Raw genomic sequence first — 19531 nt, 5'->3', positions numbered from 1 at the left:
TTGCTCAGTTTAGATATTAAATGTATATATGCGAGTAGCAAGACAAAGGTAATGCAGAGTCATAGTTTTGGGAGTTGAGAGTTGATTCTTGATGGAAACAATTTTCAGCTAATCAATGCAGCTGGTAGCTAATAATAAATAATGAATAAAAAATAACTACTAATATAAATATTTAGTAAATATCTATGAATTGTTATTTTTAGTATGTAAAATAACTAATTTGGGTATAATTTAGATTTTTTTTAAAAAAAATATAGGTATAATTTATATTTAAACTATAATATATTTTATTTTATAAAAATAAAAGTATAAAAAAAAGTTAATTAAAATAAAAATAATGATTCATAAATTATTTATCAGCAAATAATTAATTCCCACATGATTGCTGTCAAGAATTAGAAGAATCACATAAAGAAAAAAAACAGCAGCAACATGGCTAAATGAACAAAGGGATTAGTAGTGATAGAAACAAATGATACGTTGTGTGCATCAAATATAGTTATAAGCACCAACCTGTTTTCATCAGTGAAATTTAAAAAGGAATAATGAATAAAATATTTTATCGGTTGTTTGTCAAAAGTTCCTAAGAGGAGCTATTCCTATCGGCTATTATTTGAGTTAGATACAGCTATTAGCAGCTAATATTAAAATCTCATCAAACAGATTTTATTACAGCTGTTAGGTATAAATCAATTACTAGCTAGTCCGAGCAGTCGAACGAAACACCTATTTAGTCATACTTGGTAGGCTTAATTATTTGAAAATTTTTATGCTTTTTGAGTGGTTTTTCTAAATTATCCAATTTTTATATAATTTTCTTTTCTATTATAAAGTTTTGATAGTTAAAGTTGAAAAATAAAAAATAAAAAATAAAAAAGCAAACCACATCAATAAATCACTTGCTGACATGGATTATTTATCAAGACAATGTGTTTTGTTGTAATGAAATTACTTCCAAGAACTTCTCGTCTCTCAATCAAGAAAAAAAGAAAAGGTGAATCGTTCTTCATAATTTTCTCTAGAACTTCCACGAACAACTTCTCTTCTCTAGTCCTACTCTCTCTTTCTTCCCAATGTGAGCAAATGATTTACTGATGTGGCTTGCTTTTTTGTTTTTCTCTTTGTATTTTTTAATTAGTTTCGGTGCCACATTAACATAAACTAACCCAATTTTCATTTTTAATATCTTTTTTCAACACAGCAAGAATGGCAATTGCTATGAAAATTTAATAAAAGAATAGGTTGCAATTAGACCAAAGAGTTAATTTTGGAGTGAATTGTACTTTTCTTAACAAGTTGAGGGGGTAAATTCTCATTCAATAACTGTAAAGAACTATTAAAAAAAAAACTTTCTGGGCACAAGACACTAGACAGCGTTCGAATCAACTTCCTTCAATTTACACCGATAGCAATAATAAACTCCTCCAGCCAGACGAACGCCGTTGTCGGTTACGGCTTCCCGCCTGCGGGTCACCGTTGTATAATTCAGCACAAACTTGTTTTCTTTGGCTGCCAAGAAAATTGAGCACACACATATCCAAGTTTGAAATCTTTTATTTTTATTATTTTTTTTTAAATCAGGGCGCAGAATCCCGAATTTCTCTTCAGTAAAGAGTTAGGGTTTTATTTGTATCGTGTAATAATTATATTACATGGATGGCTTGTTACGCTAGTGGTAGGTGATTTTGGAGACATTTTGAATTATCCGATTTCATGGCCGATACTTGTAGCGCCGATTCGGGTGTTGCGTGGCTTTGGGCCATTGAGTATCTAGCAAGCTTCAAACAAATAGACCCCTCCATTTTACATGGTAAATTAGCACGTTTGCATAATCGTTATTTACATTTCTGGTTATGTAATTGATTTTTCTTCCACGTAAAAATACTATTTTGCTTGTCGTTTTGATTGGATTTTTCTTTTCTCAGATTTGATTGATGAGGCTCCTGAATTACCTGAGGATTTAGGAAAGAACACTAGGGAAATGGTTGCTTTGAAATGTTTGGAGCATTTGTTTACTAATAATACTAATGAAGCTCCGAATGATGCCCCCTCTGTCCCGAATCAAAAGATTAAATTTGACCTCAACGAAGCTTGCGAAGATGTGCTTCAATCCATACTGAAAGAGGTAAGCTTTTATTTTTTTTGGATTTGGTTTATAGATATATGAAGCATAAATTTTATAACATTGTGCTATTAATTTCTAATGCTGTTAAGCCATGTTTTTCCTTTTCTTTTCTCCATTTTTAGATGCCTGTATCTGATTTAAAAATGGCTGGACCGGATCTGTTGAAATGGGATGTGCCTCCTTTTATCTTGCACAAAAGAGCTTCCATGCCAAAATGTGCTTTAGAACAGGTAATTAGAAATTTCTATTTTCAGTAAGTTCCCTGTTGCATAGAACTAGTAAAAGATTTTCTTTCCTTATTTATTGTTGGTCATTGTGGTCCGTTTGTTGTGTATAACAGCTGAAAGATGCAATTCTTGAAGGTACTCATCCATATGCTGCTTTCTTCGGAGAACTTAGTGGTCTGGTGCATAAAAATGATGAGAATAATAGAATCACTGTTAGTTGTGGGACTGACAGTAATGGCACTGATGCCCAAATTATGGCACCAGAAGGAAACAACATTCATTTGCCACTTGAAAATATGAATAGAATGGTGAGAGATGATTCTTGCCTGAAAAATTTATTACCCTTGAAAAGGAATGGAAATGATTTGGATAATGAGCATCCAAGTGGAGACTATCAGGAAGATCAAGGGGGCATGGATGAGAGTGATCTCCTTCTAAATGCTAAGAAGTTTAAGACTAATGCCTCGTGTGCTAAGAAGTCTAGGGAACAGATTTTAATTTCTCAACCCTGTAATGAATTGGTGGAAGATTCTTCCAGAATGATGGTTGGAGATGCACAAAAAGAAAGTTGCCATGTGGAAAGAGTTGCACAAATAGGATTAGGTGAATGCTGCTCTTTTGGGAATGGTCATGGCAAGTTTGTTGCTACAGAGAGGCTTGGGGGAATTCCTACTGCTGATGCTAATAACTTCCAGAACAATCATTCTGACCGTGTAAATAATGCCAACAAAAAGTCAGAAGGTACATTTGGAGATGGATCCCACCAATGTATCTTGGATGATGAAGTCAATAAGGCTGAACCTAGAGCATCAAACGGTGCATCCTCTCTAAGAACCCCCCAAGAAGTCTCCGCTGATGACAATAAAAACAACCATGATTATGGTAGTCAACTTAGATCACCGCAAGTTGTTTCCTTGAGTGGATTTCCCAGAGGTACCACTGTCGAAAAATCAGAAGGTGGCATAGAGAATCTTTATCAAGAAGACACATCAAGTGAAAGTGGTGGGTATCATCATGAGATGATTGATGTTGCCATGGAGAAGAGTCATTTCTTGAGCTCTCAGTGTACCCTAAGTCATGCTTCTCCATCTAACTGGACAGAGCTAAATCTTTGTGTACAATGTAGCAAAGATGGTCAGTTGTTGGTTTGTAATGCTGTTGGTTGTCCATTCGTGGTTCATGAGAAGTGCTTAGGTTGCTCACCAAAATTTGATGAGAAGGGAAACTTCTACTGTCCATTCTGTGCATATTCTTATGCCATCTCGAAGTATCTTGAAGCTAAGAAAACAGCTACTTTGGCAAGGAAGGAACTATCTGCATTTATTCATAAGCGTCCTGAGAGATCACATTTACAAAAGCTTAGTAATTTAGGACATAATGAAGATGAGGATAATATTTGCAAAATCCATGAGACTGCGGATTTGGGGGAGAGAGGATCTGATAAAAAAAATGATAAAGTGCGTGCATGTATAATCAATGGCCAAGTTGAGAAAAGAATAGGGGATAGGCAACCAGAGGAGCCTATGTTATCATGTATTGATGTGAATGTAATGTGTAGAGAACAGCTTGGTGCAACTCATGGGATAACTCATATTGCTTCTGAAGCAAATGAAAGTGAAGAGATGTCTCCAAAGTCTTCGTTTGCAAGGGGACTTGACAGAGAAGACCAAACTTCTGCTGGCCTTAAGTCTCATGGTGATAATCCAATGTCCAAAGACAAAGAGATGTTTTCTTCAAATAAAGAAGAAGCTGAAGGAAGATTTGAGAAGGAAGTTTTAGAGCAGCAAAGTAGTGATGTATTAGAGAAACCGGTTTGTGCTGGTAATGTTGATGAAGGAGAAACCTCTGACGATGAAAGTGATGAAAATATGATGTCTGATTACTCCATAAGATTACGGAGGAGAAGGATGAGAGAGATTCAATAGTAAGTTTGTAGATATTTTTCAAGTATCTTAAGTTTTCTCTAGATTATAATAATATGTCCTCTTTTTTTTTCTACTATGCTGGAGTAGAATCTTGAAAAAGACTTGAATATACCAGCTTCTTAATTTTTAGCTGTTGTCTTTGCCCTTTGTATCTGATTTCTGCATTCTTTGACCAAGTTCCGACCAACTAATTAGGTAGTAGGACTCATTGGAGTAACAACTGATAGTCTGTGTAAACCGTGATATGCAGTGCATACCCAGCAACTCCTCAGTTCAGGCGAAAGAAAGTTCCATGGACAGCTAAGGAGGAGGAGATACTAAAGGTACATAATAAGAACAAGCATTTATTATTTGACCTGCCTTTACATGGGGGCTATTATGTTGCTAGACAGTCAGCAATGAAAGATATAAAATATGTATAGCTTAGATGTCAGCTCATCAAAGTGTTTATCTGAATGTCTAGAAAGAAATCTGTTTAGCAGCGGATGTGATCTTTGTAACTCTTGCTAAGCAAATATTATGTAGTTCTGATTTTGGCTTTCAAAATAAGTTAAAAAATGAACCCTGTGGTTTAGCAATTTTTCTTTCTGGACCTTGGTTCTTTTTTTTGCATTTGTGAATTACTTGATCTTTCTCCCCATCCTTTTTGCTTTAAGTTTCATTTTTAGTTATTAAATTGCATTGATTATTATATAATGCCCATCTGGTGTAACTAACTTGGAAGGAAAATATTTTACTACTGATGTTGTATATTTCTGAAATGGGTGCTAATACTGGCGCTTCCAGACGATTTTTACACATCCAGTATCAATTTTATTGGTTAAGTTGACTTTTATGGCCTTCTTATGTTGCAGAGCTTGTAACCATATCATTGACCTTCCACATGAAAAAACCAACTCTCTTAATTGATTATTACCGCGGGGGGAGTAAAACCACAAAAATACTAAAATGTGCAACAATTGATGTTCAATATATTCAATCTTCCAGGATAGATGGGACTTGAGTAAAATGTCAAAATGAAGTCCAAAATTGTTCTTGATCACACACTATTTAAGTGTGTCTGCTTTGCATCTTTTGCTTATAGACTAATTCAAGTTTTTATCTGTCATTTTCTTTATATTTCAAAAAATATAATAAATGTGCTAAAGAAGTTCTATTCTTTGTTAGAGTTTGTGTACATAAGATACGCATGGAATTTTAGGAGTCTCTTTGATATAGAAGAGAATGCTTCTCGATATTATTTATAAAGTTGATGGTGGAAGCAATATTTGCATTCCCCGCCCTTTTAGAAAAGAAAAGATATTATTTACATTACAAAAATTTTATCCAAAAGAAGAAAAAGAATCATCAACATGGCACCAATGTAATGCCACATGATCATCCATTTAGGTGGTTGTTGCATGGATAACTTTCAAGTGTAATTTTTCTTAATGCCACATCAGGACATGTAATTTTTTCGCGTTAACTAAAAAGTATATTGCTAAAGTGATAAGGAGACGAAATCAAAAGAAGAAGGAAAAAAAATCCCCCTAAATGAAAAGGTGCTAAACTGCAGAGTTTGTCTTTTAAACAGCTTCAGAGCTTGAAATTATATTTGTATGCTTCATCGTTCAGTAGATTATTGAATTTTGATTTTGATTTTTTTTTTCATTGGTACAATTGATACTTGAGCATTTCATTTACAGGAGGGAGTGCAGAAATTTTCAAATATTAGTGACCGAACTATTTCGTGGAAGAAAATTTTGGAGTATGGTAGTGCAGTATTTTTGCATGATCGTACTACAACAGATCTTAAGGATAAATGGAGGAACATATGCAAAGGAAGTCCTAAATGCCAATAGTCTTATTATCTGATCAATTTTCATACAAGTCCTTGTATGATTCTTGGTTTCTGATAATTGGAGATTACACTAGAATCTAGATAAATCTGATCTAGATTGCTTTCATTATTGAGGGTTCCATTTGATCTGGCAGGTAGACTATAATCAAGTCAGACATTGAGAAAGATACCTGTGCTTGCGTGATAATATGATTGGTGCCAAGCATATTATGTATCTCACTGGATGTGCAATATGTAGACTCTCATGTACTCATCAAATCCAGAAACAAACACCAGTGTCAGAAATTCTAGAAGTTTTGGGTGTTATCTTTTTATTACATATCATGACAATATGATAGGTGTTGCATGTGATGGCTGTATTTGTATGGGATGGCTGTTCTCCATTTTTGCCTCTCCAACACTGTAAAAGATAGTTGTAGATATCTAAATTTCGGTATTTTTGTTGTTTATTATTTTAGTTTGATGTGTAAAGTTGCTTAATTTTTTATGAGATAAGGTACAATTTTGTTCCATTTTATCTTTTATGAAAGCAATCTATTAGTTGCATCTGCTAAGAAGGTTCTCTTGCATAAAGTCTATAATGCAAATTATTTTTAACAATCATTCAACAGGCTAGCTGTAAGGTACAGTTTTTCTAAATTAATATTTTTGCAGCAGCCAGCAAATATACTTGGAGTTCTTTCCAGTATTGTTTTCTGATTGGATCAGGTCCTCCAAATTCTTTGTTTTGCCAAATTTGTTTCATTCTTCCACTATATGTCTCCCCCCTTTTGTCAGGGTTGATACTTAAATTTTACTTCTGAAGATGCGATATGTTCTGAAAGGTAATGTAGCCAACACTGTTAGAGAACTGGTGGAAGCATGAGGAGCATTCTTATGGCCATCTTCTGTCTCTCTCTATGTCGAATCTTTTTATCATCAATCATCAGGGAGAAGTAATGGTCATGTCACTTTAACTCTTACGGTCGTTTACAAAAATAAAACCTGAAAATGAAAGATTGGAAAGGAGACTCAGTTACCAGTCAGGCAAATCTCAGGGGATTAATGCATCGCGTTGTCCATGTAAGCATAGTTGCATTAATTCATGATCATATATAGCAATGAACATCGCCATCTCATGTATTCTTTTTTCTTGGTCGTCTGTCAAACATACATGCAATTACAGTCTTTTCTTTTCTATTTGTCTTTTTTTTTGTTTTTTCTTAAACACTAAACCCTTAAAAGAGAGAGAAGGGCATGGGATAAAGGTGAAGGGTGTCTCGAGAATCAAGTCGTGAATGGCAGAAAAACATGTGAAATAGGGCTCGTGAAAGTTAAAAATGAAGGAGGTGGATTGTCCTCCTAAGTGAAAAAAAATTTAACTCGTGTAGAAAGAAACACTTGTTTAGAATCCAAGAAAGAAAGAGAAACAGAGAGAGAGAGAGAGTGGGACTTTTATTGATAGCATGATCTTCATTTCATTACTCAGAAACAGCCAAGACTTGAGAGAGTTTCTGTCTGAACCCTAAAAAATTTCTACTCCCTCCACCCCTATTCTTTATTGCAATCTTACTTACTCCCATGTTATTCTTCAGGATAATTTTGAAGGATTTGACTGGATGGCTGCTTTCTATCAGTATTTTTCTCTTTGATTTTTACATAGAATTACTGCTTTTACAATGATAAAACCATCCTCTTAATGCAGATTTCTGAGGCTGTAAACTGCATCTAATTCTGTTTTTTCTAAGAAGTCCCATGTCTTGAGTATTTTTATTTTTATTTTTTTCTATTTATAAAAAAAACGATTAAGATAAAATAATTATTCTTAAATATCTATGCTGTCTCATTAAAAAGAAATTAAAATTTAAAATAATATTTTACCAGCTAAGAGTTGTATATAATTAGGGTTGAAATTAATCGTTACTATCTCTCCCGGCTGAACTAAAAATAAGGCAGATTAAACAAAGTACACCCAACCGAGCAATCTGCAAACAAAAGGTTATGAAGCCACGTCGCAAAAACATTACAGCATGCATCATTCATTAACTGAGACATGAATATGCTTCAGCTCACCAGTTGCATCCCACTCTGCTAAAACCACCCATCATACATCTCTGTTAGGTTAATCTTTTTAGCATTATATAATTATATAAATTTGTGTTACATATCTCAATCCAATCATTTTTATACCGTTTTGTTTCATTTATTCTCTATATATGATATTTGTAGCCTTTGGTTTTTTTTCTATTTAGTGCAGCAATAATACTGCATACTGAAGTTTCTAAAATAATTAACCAAAATTCTATCTTTTAAGATACCATTTTCTAATCATAAGATGTGATTATTACTTTCTCAGATCATATCATTAGTAACTAATTAACTTGAAAAATGTGTTGTATGTAATGGATTCATCTCCTTAACTAAACCAACACTCCCAAAAAAAAAAAAATAAAAAGGGTGATATAATTGGAGAAATTATTAGATAGAATCGATGTAATATGTTATTTGTAGATTAAATTAATTATATAATAATATGTAATTATTTATTAAGTGACCTATTTATATTAATTAGTTTATTTATTACTATTTACCGAGTCTACTAATAGTGTTAACTTCTCTAATCCGGCAACTTGCATATTAAAAAAATTATTGAATAGAATTGATTTAATATGTTATTTATGAACCAAACTAATTGTATTATAATATGTAGCATTATTTATTTATTTATTACTATTAACCGATTATAGCAATAGTGTTAACTCCTCTAACATGGTATCTTCATTGTGTTCATGCATGTCAATCCATTCTCATGATTAAATGGCATTACATGATCTGCTAGAAGTGAAATCCCTAAACTATTATTAGTGTGACTTTTTCCACAATAGAAATTCTGAGTAGTTAAAGTAAAATAAAATTATGTGGTTTAAAAAGATAAGATGGTAATAATTATTTATTTTAATTATATCAGCTTTTTAAACGGTGCAAATATTTATACTAATTAATAAAATGAGTTTTTTTTTTTCTCATTTTAAAGAAAAAAATCTAAGAGAATGATGAATCAAACCAAATATAAAAATATATTTATAATTTGACCATTTATTTAAACCTGAGATTTTAAAGATTTGAAAAACTAGTAGTATTAATATTAAGTGGTAAACTCACTAACGGTAACATGGGCACGAAAACTTTGCCTAAACGTGAAAACATTTAAACCAAACTGCATTCTTCACTCCCCTACTTATCCCGCGCCTTCTCACACTATTTTCTTTCATTCCTCCACACTCACTTAACACTCTCTTCTTCTACACTTGACATTCTTCTTCTTCTTCTTCTTTTTCACTAAACTTAATACAAGAAATATCTATGGAAAATTGCAGGAGATCTCCTCTGAAGCCATGGAAAAAAGGCCCAACAAGAGGCAAAGGTGGTCCTCAAAATGCCATGTGTGAATATAGAGGTGTAAGACAAAGAACTTGGGGAAAATGGGTGGCTGAAATCAGAGAGCCAAAGAAGAGAACTAGGCTCTGGTTAGGTTCTTTTGCTACTGCTGAGGAAGCTGCTATGGCTTATGATGAAGCAGCCAGAAGATTGTATGGACCTGATGCTTATCTCAATCTACCTCATCTCCAACCTGCATGCAACAGCATTAATAATATTCCTCTTAACAACAAGCCACACAATAAGTTCAAATGGATTCCTTCCAAGAATTTCATTTCCATGTTTCCTTCTTGTGGTTTGCTTAACATACATGCACAACCTAGTATTCATGTCATCCATCAAAGGCTTCAAGAACTCAAGAAAGATGGGGTTGTTGGTCAATCCTCTAACCATGCTTCTAGCTCATCTTCTTGTGATTCACGAAATGAAGTTATGGTTGAAAATGATAAAACCCAAGTAGAAAATCTTGCAGAAGTGGAAAAGGAAGTGGAAATAACATCAGAAAAGATTGTGAGGCATGAAGAGGAGAAACCTCAGATTGATCTAAACGAGTTCCTTCAGCAGCTGGGGATACTTAAAGTGGAGAGAGTGCAGCAGCCAGAAAGCGATGATGCAACAGAAATGAGTTCTGTGGTGCAAGAATCTTCGTTAAATGATGATCATCAGGAAAATGTTGCTGCTGCACTTGCAGACAAGAGCTTCAACTGGGATTCACTCATTGAGATGCATGGAATTGGGGATCATCAAGGAGCAGAATCACTTAGTACTTTCCAAGTGTATGATGTTCAAGAAGAACTGGCTTATCCAGCTTCCATCTGGAACTTCTAGGACGATCATCTGATTTTGGTAGAATGAGTGAGTGCTTCCCGCGCTAGCTGGTTATTTGGAAAATAGGACTGTTTTCTTGCCGCTTGTTTAGACAACACTTGAGTTTTAATTATTTCTACTGCAAGTCTAGTAGTTTGCCATTTCTGTCCATTAGTGTCAGAGATTCACAATCGAAGGAAAGCATTCGTATTTGACCATGACAGAGAATCAGTGATTCATCACTTGGAGAAAAGGAAAATTCACTTGTTTTTCAGTTGTAGCAGTGAACAGTTCTTTCAACTTATGATTCATGTGAGCTCACTTCATGTTTTCTTTGGCTCACATAACTAGACAAGATTTGTGTTTCTGAGATTTAATTTTGTTAGAAAGCCATCACCAGACTTATTCTAGTAGCAGGCTATCTATATATTTATATATTATCCTATCTTAAAAGATGCCGAATATAGGGATGAAAAAAAATTCAATTCTGATAGGAATTCATCTCCAGCCTGAATTCTATAAAGATTATCCCGCCGTCTATAATGGAGCGGAAACAGGATTAACATAATTAAAATTATAATAAAAATAATGATACATGCTCTCTTTATGATACAAATTAAAAGTTAAGAGTTTTATGAATTAAACATTTCACTACCCAACCATAAGTAAAAAAACCTGGAACTAAAGATTTCACTATCCAACCATAAGTTAAAAGTCTAAAGTCTGCTAAAGTCTAGCAGTGAACAGTGAGCTATGAAATATCTTCTCAAGCAGATTAGGAAAAAGAGAATTGCTCCACGTGATGCACCATATCCCTTGCCAAGTCAATCCAGAAATCCAGACTTCTACCTAGAAATCACACATAAGACTTTTGGCAATTGCCCAGTAAAGATGAATGTTATGATAAGCCATCTTATCTTTCTTTTGCTTTCCTTTTATCCCCTTGCCTTAAAAAGGAAATTCAGATAGTCAAAGTTAATCAGCTTGCTCCCATTTGGTACAAATACAATTCCAAACTGTTGGCTACTTGTGATGCAAAATAAAATATTTGTAAGACATGGTTTATAAACTCAACATTCTGGTCAAGCAAACAACGATAAACATTAACAGGTTATGCATAATCAGCCTTCTTTCGGAAATAATTTCGCAGATAAATAATGCCAGTAAAACCAAATTTTCAGAGTATCAGATTCTTTGGCTATAATTATTTTGTTGGAACTATATCCTGCAGTAAGCAGGTCAATGATCCCTGATATGCACAGGGCCCCCCTCCATGAATCTTCTGTTATTCGTTGCAGTACTCCGCGGCACTTAGATACTCGCCATGTTCCTCAAAATATTCAATCAAGCGCTTCAAAAAGCCATCGCTAGTCACTGTCTCAGTGTCACAGACAAGGCAACACTGTCTTCTTGCTCGTGTCACAGCCACATTCATTCGCCTGCGGTCGCTCAAAAACCCCACCTGAATCATTGAGGAAAATTTATTTGTTTAACCCAGTTAGATATGCTATAAATTTAATATTTCTAACATCTAAAACCCAGAAGAAATAAAAAAAGGTGAACAATAACAATGCTTGTACTACCTCTTTCTTTGAGTTTGATCGAACCATTGAAATAATGATGGCTTCTTTCTCTCGGCCTTGAAAACCATCAACTGTTGAGATCTCCACATCCTTGAGCTTATCTTCATTGCTCCTCAATATCTTCAGCAAGACAACCTGCAGTAGTAGTTGCACAGTACGTGAGAGAAACGCCATACAAGAGAAAAGATGTGTACAGTTATTGAAAGCAGATTTCCATTTGTCTGGAAGCTATTTAGAACAGTCACTACTATATGCTGAATAGTGAAGCTCATAATTGCAGAAACTTTTATACCTGTGCAGCATAGGGGGTAATTATTCCAATATCAGAAGCCTGAACTCCATTCTCAACAAGTCTCTTAGCATGGGCCACAGCAACATCAGCTTCTCCCTCATTTAACGTGCTCTCTTCTTCATCCTTTTTTTCTTCCATGTCACACCTGAAGCACAGTATAGCAAACTAATATAATGTTACTTGGTATTTTGATAGTCTTTGAGCAACTAAGAGGTTGCAGGAATCTTCTGAATTTGTTCCGTCAATTTTGCTTCTCATAATAATAAAATGGTCTCTTGCTCTGATTGAGCTTGAATAGGTAGTTGGAAAATATTACCAACCTTTCGAATAAAGAAAAAAAAGGTTCCCTTAAAGCATTTGGAGATCAAGTAATTTCATGCAACACTGATCCTGTCAAGAATATTGATTATTAAGCAAATGGCTGCTACTACCTACCCAGCAATGTCTATGAGAAGAAGGGTTGGTTCTGTGGCTGAAGACCTCTTCACACCCTCAAGGTCAGAAAGCATATGAGCAGCAATACTAGGATGGGCCTTGATCTGGAATTTTAATTCACCAACATAAGATGAAAAGAAAAAAGGAAAAAAAAAAAAAGAACAGCAAAAGAGAAGAAATATAATATCAATGATCAAAATATTCTGTCCACCAATTAGAATATAATGATTTTCTTTTCACTAGCAATTTTACTAGGTTACCGAAATCTAATGTTAATTTAGCACCTTACTATTGTATAGCTCCTTAGACGACCAGTTCATAATAAGTTCATGCATACGGTACTGGACAGTAAGCATTGATGTAACTTCATCTCCATACAGGTCCGCAAGGCGTTCAAAGAGGGTTCTTCCTAAGCCTTTCTTCTCAGCTTCAACACTTTGGATGGTCGGAGGAAGCTGAAGATGGTCTCCAGCAAGTATACACCTTGAACCCTGGAAGAATGATCACGCTCGTCAGCTGGCACTCAAGTAAGAACAGATTAAGGAAAGCACATAAACCAGATAAACACAATCTTTATCAACCTATCCTTCAAAAGGATCAATATTTTCCTTATTTTACATAAGTGAACCACAAGCATTTCCCTAATAATTAACCAATCCTCAGTCTCAACTAGATGGGTCAGCTGCATGCATTTCAGTGGTATGAGACAGCTTATCACATCCACATCTTGAAAAAATGTCATTGGCTCTGGCCACAATGTCATTGCATATGCATGTCTTCCTGTCTCACATGTGCATCCACATCCTATGAAACATACCAGCAGTTCTAGACTTCTAGTAGACATTCAACACTTAAGAGGTTCTAAAGAAAATGAAAATGAAAGCTTTTATGTTCACACAGATACATGTTGCATCCAGGACTATGCAATAGACTACACCTTTAACAAAGCAATCCAGCAAGCTATCTCAAGTGCTTGAGCAGCTTCATCAATAATAACCAAATCAAATGATGTATTGTCCAGCTTGTGAGATAATGCACCAGTCAAAGTTGTCAATACCACATCTGCATTTTTAATTACATCTGTCACAGCTAGTTGCTGCCTTTTGCGTTCTTCTTTTGAAAGAGTCCTGAGCTCCTTCTGGATGTCCCTTCTTGTGCTTTTGTCTTTGGTTTTTAACAACTTCCCATTTAATGCCTGAACAATCGCAAAGAAAGCATGTTGGAAAAACATAGTATATTCTTAAAATTGATGCAAGTGCAAATGAAGCTCAATATTGAATAAACTTCAGAAACAAGTGCCTCCTGGTAATTTCTGCTAAATTGAAGATAGGTTTAGCTTATTCTAGGCAGAAACATATTCTTTACTGCAGGTATTTGTTTCTATCTAACTTTCAATGGTAAGAAAAAATCCAGCTATTTCTAACTACCTCAGTACCAATTCTAGAAAATGTAATTTTCATCTTGCCCCACCACTTCAGGAAAGATGTATACTACCTGAAGAGATTAACACAACAATATGTTAGCAAGAATACAACCAATTCTGAATACCATCCTTCAATTGTAATAGTGCATTGGCACGAAGAACTATATTCTTTTGCTGCTTTCCCCAAAATTAACCTGTTTTCCTCCTACAATTGGGATTTCATGTCTGAATCAGGTTGAACCTACAGAAGGTGGAAAAGGGGCATATGTAGCCATCTCAATAGAACTTAGAGGTTCAGCAATTACAAAGATATCCTCTCTTCCCCTCAACCTCCTTTATTATATTTCCCCAGGACAAAACCAGAATACAATTCAAAGGGAAAAAATGAAAACAGCGAAGAAGAAGAAGAAGAAGAAGAGGAGATTCCAACAAAATAATCAGACCACTATGCTTACATGTTGTCACCATTTTCGTTAAAAGGGAACTTATCTCCCATGTTTCTCCAATTTATACCTTGCCAGTGGCACTTTGGCCAGGCTCCAACTTCTTCATTCATTCACCACATTAGACTAAGTGAACGGATGGTATATCATTAATTTTGTTCAAATCTAAGACAGAAAATAGTCACGCTTTAAATATGTACTTTGGCTCACAAACCATAATGCCGCACAAAATTTTATAGCACAATTGAAAATGAAGGTCGAGGAAAATAAGGAATACTGTGTTCCCTACTTTATTACTAAACTTCACTGCTGCAAATAATAGCAACAACATTCTATAGTCAAATGGTCATTGTTCAGCAGCTTCAAAATTATCCTTCCATTTGAAATAGGAGAAATAGAAATCTAGCAAGTGTAAGCTGTAATCTAAAACATCTACCTTCATTTCCTTCCTGATGTCATTTGCAAGAGAGCTATTGTCTCCCTTTAGAACCTGAAAGCAGAGGACAAAATACATACATAAGAAAAAAGCACCAACCTGGTACAAATATGTGGGGAACAGTGTTACTAATTCCTAGCATTTTGAAAAAGAAATTGCAGAAAAAGAAAATAGAAAGAAGAAATTGAGGAATTTCCCATCCACATCACAGCAGAACACAGTTATTAACTCCTTCCAGTTTGAAGGAAACATTACAGGAAAAGAAAGACAAGGAAGGAACTTCCCATTTACATCACCACATTTACTATCTAGTATTTGGAAGACATGAAGAACATTTCGGAATTTATAACTGGCTGAAAGACATTTTAAGAGTATAAACTAACAATACCAAATTAACAATACCTATCTTCATAAACAAGAGCCATAAGTGGGCCCGATTACGTATCGGGGTAACAAGATGGGAGCAAAATCTTTCACTTGACTCTCCATTGATTTTTAAATGAACAATAAAAACTCGTGACTGGGAGACCATATTGACATGTGCCTCAACAGATTATCATGAAAGATAAAAAAAATCGAGCTTTTAATCTTTCTATTTTGAAAAACTGAGTAACTTGATATACCTGTGCATCAAGTGCGCTGTCCAACACTTGAGGTAGTAAGCGTGCAGGGTGCCCCAATCTCACCAACTTTACTCTAAAAAAGTTGCACAACCAAGAATGAAGTTATACATAACTCTTATCCTCCACAAAAATATACCTCCAATAATATTAAATGTGGTTAACAAACATCTGTGTCACATGGCAATGTGCATAACAAGCGAAGGATCCTTAAAATCCAAACTCAAGTGCTTATATCATTATTAGTGCACATTAAAAAAAATTCTTATGCTTATGTACTGAAATATTTTACCTTTTCAAGTCTGTAAGCTGTATCTAAAATGCTGAAAAACATAATTTTTGGGATTGCAGAGAAGCCTACGATTGCATCAATATTTTTCTGTACCTGTGAGGAACAAGTCGCTCAACAATGTTATCCACTGCAATATTTGATGCGGCGCATGCAAGGATCTTGGCTCCACGTTTTACTTCTTGTAATATGATTTCCACCACAGTTGTTGTTTTCCCAGTTCCAGGGGGCCCATGCAGCAAGAATACATCCTTTGATGACAAGGCCTTTGAAATTGCATCTTTCTTGACCAAAAAGAAAATCAAACAAAAGAAACGAGGTTCTTTAGCTTGCGGAGATTCATGAAGCCTAATTAATAACTACTGCACAGAGCAAATAATGGAGCAGCAGCATGCACATCCAAGCTCAGTGATAATCGCCATACTTCATGAATTACACTTATTATTTGAAACCAAACACATTTTCAGAGGCTTTCCTATAAAGCAAGAAAATGTACTTAGAAGAAATAATTTGAACTACTTTACCTACTTGATTCTTTGATGATAGGACAAGAAATTGAATCACCCAAATTATAGAGGATAAAAAGGAAAACAGAAATATCCTTAAGTACCAAAAATTAATAAAGACCAGAAGAAAAACATTTAAAGCATCTTGAATCATTCTTAGAGGTGTCTATATATACGCTAATGCCATCAACATCAAATTCATGACTTTAGAGGGAACATTGTAGAGTAATGAAGAATAAAAGAAATATGACACCCTTAAAATGATAAAAGGGCATGTTTATATGCAAAGCACACCTGAGAATGATCAAGATTGGAGTTAAATGGAGTAAATGTAACACCCTTCTTTGACATTGTTGGCTGTCTCTCTCCGAATAAGACAGGAACTAAATCAGCAGCAGGACCCCTTTGCACACCTTTGCTCAATTGAATTAAGGCTTCCCTCATCCTCCGATATGTTACCTGCATGACAGTCCTTTGATGTGATGACAGGGAGTTCTATCACCCATTTTCTGGACTTCATAGCTTTTCCAAACAAGCCAACATATATACTAGACTAGATAACAGATTAAGAATATGATAGTAAATAAGAAATTCGATGCTATGTGCTTGGCATAATCCAACATTGGACTGCTTATAAATATTAATGTTAATGATAGAAAATTTTTTCTAGTATGAGTTTCAAGCTCACAAAACACTTACGTTGTATTTACAATACCATTTGAAACTTGTAACAGGTAAAGCCAACAGAAGACATGCATAAGCAATTAGAAAATTTAAATTGTGTACCTCATTTGCCACCTTCTCCAGGCGCAGGGGACTATTTAAACCCTCTTCTGGTATATCATCAAAGGCAACAGTGATGGATGAGTCCTGTGCAAGGTCAAAAGTTTCAGGTACAAGTCAAGAAAAAGGATTGTCTATGACAACATCATAATACTCCATTCCTATGATAGAAAAATCTACCTTTAGCCGGTAAACCACCCCTTGTCCAAGAGCAGGAGATCCTAAATCAGCCTTGTTTGGTTTCAAAACTACCACATCATGGGTGCTAAACTGCAACAATGAAAAAAGTATAACATGAGCTTTTATGAGGGTGAAAGGGCAATTGGAAGCAAAGCGAGGTAAACAAATTAACCACATGTCAAAGAAGGTTCTTCTAGATTAAATATTTCGATTTAGTTCATTAATATTAGTCAAATATACTGATGCCAGTTCAATTCCTTGAAATTAACAATCACATATTTACTCCTTCTACTAATTACATCTTTCTAATTACAGCTTTATATTCCTAAGGTAATATGAGGAGACAACCATCCCTCCTCCCTATTGTTCCAATTTAAAATACAGGATAATACCAGCATTATGGTTCTTAAAATGATGCACAAAGTAACAAATTAACACGCATAAACTCAAAGCTGAAAACTTTAAAAGCTATGTCATCAGGCATCAATTTGAACTCCAGCTCAACTTTAGTGTAAATTACTTCAACAGTAATCTCCAATGTCAAGAATTTGATGGATAAAAAAATCGCCACATACATCAAAGCTAGCAGATAGTTTCAGTAATAGATTCCTTACCCTATGAGAAGGAAGAACATCTCCTTTATTAGATTGGAATTCAAGAAGAGTTTTCCCCATTAGCCCTGTCTAGAGTCATAACAAGAAAAAGCAAAATATTCAAATTTTAATGCAGGCAAAGAAAAACAAATAAATCATATATATATTGCATAAACAAAACAATACCTGCGCATCAACACACTTCAAATTAAGAATTGTAGAGCCTCTCTTTTGAGCATTATCCAAGTTTCTTGATGTTCCTGAACTAATAGAAGCTGATATCTCAGCTTCCTTTTCAAAATAAAGAAAAAAAAAAAGATTCAGGTTTTACCTTTCAAACAATTCATAGATAACAATCAAAATAACAATTAACAATTGAAAGTGAAAGCAGGGACATAAAAATTGAAAAAAAAAAAAAAAAGAGAAACCTTTTCCAAATCGAGTAGAGGGGAGGTGATGGAAACAAATTCTTGGAGAGAGAGTTTCTTCTTTGTCTTATCCTTCTCCATTGCCGCTGCAATCTTGTCAATGGTTGCTTCCACTTCACCTTATAATAAACCACCGGACTATGAATCCATGGGTGAAAAAGCAAGGCACTGTCGTGAATTTGTAATTAATCAATTATGTAATTTATGTCAAAACAATATATTATTGCTTTTAATGATTGTTATAATTTTGTTAATTTTGTAATTAAATGGTAGAAATTGCATAAATTAATTTTTTTAGAGAGAATTTTTATAAATTAAATAAAAATAGTAATATATTCATGCTGCAGATTATTAATTCTCTATAAAAAAGAATTACAAAATTTAAATATCCCTAATGATTATTAAAATTCATAAAATTATAGTTTAAAATAATCCTTAATTAAAATTATTTTCATGTTTATTATTTTTAAACTGTCTGTTTTAGTTACTGATGTTAAAATAATATTACCCCAGAGTTCATGGGAATCATTGTCATTTTTGTAAACTAAATAACACCCATTAGAAAACACAATAATTTATAAAAAAAAAAAAAAGAATTACTAACCTCTTCTTTTTTTATGATGACAATTTATGCTTGAAAAAATAAATAATACCAAAATAACTAAAAATAAGATTTTTTTTTTTATCTATTGTTAGTATTATTTAATAACAATGATTATATAATAAAATCCTAATCTATGTACAATTTAACTTAAAAACATATTAAAATCCTATCCAAAATATTACCTTAAAAGTATTATTAAAATCTTAATCCAAATATAATTAAATTCAAAAATTATTCATTAATTGAAAAACTAATGGAAAAAGGAATTTAACTAACTGATTAAAGCTAATGGAAAAGGGATTGAAACTTTATGAAAAACGTAACATAATTAAGAACTTAATTATGAAAAATGTAAGTTAAGCTTAATAATTATTGTTTTTATTATATTATCAAATTCATGCAATTAAAGCTAATGAAAAGGGATTGAATTCTTATTACAAAATTTAGATAAACATTTTTTACTTTTTATTCATAATTTATTAGTATTCTAGTTGTATACAACCTTTATTTTTATATTATATTTTTTATTGATTATTATTACTTTATTTACCCCAATATTACTACTACATATTATT

At 33.8% G+C, this 19531-nt stretch overlaps 3 protein-coding genes across 8 annotated transcripts; 2 read left to right on the top strand and 1 right to left on the bottom strand.

Moving 5' to 3' along the window:
* Positions 1-1290: 1290 nt before the first annotated feature.
* Positions 1291-6629, top strand: LOC8278948. 4 transcript variants are annotated; one of them, XM_048369560.1, is made up of 6 exons: positions 1295-1810; positions 1926-2125; positions 2248-2355; positions 2466-4276; positions 4528-4600; positions 6252-6629. In XM_048369560.1, exons 1-6 carry the CDS (start codon positions 1714-1716, stop codon positions 6276-6278), a joined length of 2316 nt encoding a protein of 771 aa, XP_048225517.1. In that variant the 5' UTR covers positions 1295-1713; the 3' UTR covers positions 6279-6629. The 4 variants fall into 4 exon arrangements, with proteins under 4 accessions (XP_048225518.1, XP_048225517.1, XP_002526722.2 ...); XM_002526676.4 differs by having other exon boundaries at positions 1308-1810; positions 5963-6629; XM_048369561.1 differs by lacking the exon at positions 6252-6629 and having other exon boundaries at positions 1291-1810; positions 4473-4601.
* A 2734-nt stretch (positions 6630-9363) lies between these two features.
* Positions 9364-10852, top strand: LOC8278949 (dehydration-responsive element-binding protein 2F). Its single transcript, XM_002526677.3, has one exon. It carries the CDS (start codon positions 9460-9462, stop codon positions 10360-10362), a length of 903 nt encoding a protein of 300 aa, XP_002526723.1. The 5' UTR covers positions 9364-9459; the 3' UTR covers positions 10363-10852.
* A 522-nt stretch (positions 10853-11374) lies between these two features.
* On the bottom strand, positions 11375-18525 carry LOC8278950 (DNA-binding protein SMUBP-2). Of its 3 annotated transcripts, none has more exons than XM_015723917.2 (15): positions 18353-18525; positions 18111-18215; positions 17946-18014; positions 17332-17421; positions 17155-17238; positions 16663-16827; positions 15959-16146; positions 15577-15649; positions 14954-15007; positions 13709-13846; positions 12936-13142; positions 12652-12755; positions 12217-12361; positions 11925-12059; positions 11375-11803 (listed from the first exon to the last, which is right to left on the bottom strand). In XM_015723917.2, exons 1-15 carry the CDS (start codon positions 18431-18433, stop codon positions 11627-11629), a joined length of 1815 nt encoding a protein of 604 aa, XP_015579403.2. In that variant the 5' UTR covers positions 18434-18525; the 3' UTR covers positions 11375-11626. The 3 variants fall into 3 exon arrangements, with proteins under 3 accessions (XP_015579403.2, XP_048225846.1, XP_002526724.2); XM_048369889.1 differs by having other exon boundaries at positions 13730-13846; XM_002526678.4 differs by having other exon boundaries at positions 13589-13846; positions 18353-18524.
* Positions 18526-19531: the final 1006 nt, after the last annotated feature.

This window comes from Ricinus communis, chromosome 10 (genome assembly GCF_019578655.1).
Source record: "Ricinus communis isolate WT05 ecotype wild-type chromosome 10, ASM1957865v1, whole genome shotgun sequence".
Lineage (NCBI taxonomy): Eukaryota > Viridiplantae > Streptophyta > Magnoliopsida > Malpighiales > Euphorbiaceae > Ricinus > Ricinus communis.
The sequence above is the reverse complement of the archived record's forward strand: the minus strand, read 5'-3'. Positions and strand labels throughout refer to the sequence as shown.

Coding starts and splice junctions, on each gene's coding strand:
- LOC8278949 (XM_002526677.3), top strand. CDS start 9,460: ATGGAAAATTGCAGGAGATCTCCTCTGAAGCCATGGAAAAAAGGCCCA.
- LOC8278948 (XM_002526676.4), top strand. CDS start 1,714: ATGGCCGATACTTGTAGCGCCGATTCGGGTGTTGCGTGGCTTTGGGCC. Junction 1,811..1,925: donor AGACCCCTCCATTTTACATG/GTAAATTAGCAC, acceptor TTCTTTTCTCAG/ATTTGATTGATGAGGCTCCT. Junction 2,126..2,247: donor TTCAATCCATACTGAAAGAG/GTAAGCTTTTAT, acceptor CTCCATTTTTAG/ATGCCTGTATCTGATTTAAA.
- LOC8278950 (XM_002526678.4), bottom strand. CDS start 18,433: ATGGAGAAGGATAAGACAAAGAAGAAACTCTCTCTCCAAGAATTTGTT. Junction 16,828..17,154: donor TGGAGAAGGTGGCAAATGAG/GTACACAATTTA, acceptor ACTGTCATGCAG/GTAACATATCGGAGGATGAG. Junction 12,362..12,651: donor CTTCTCATAGACATTGCTGG/GTAGGTAGTAGC, acceptor ACTGTGCTTCAG/GTGTGACATGGAAGAAAAAA.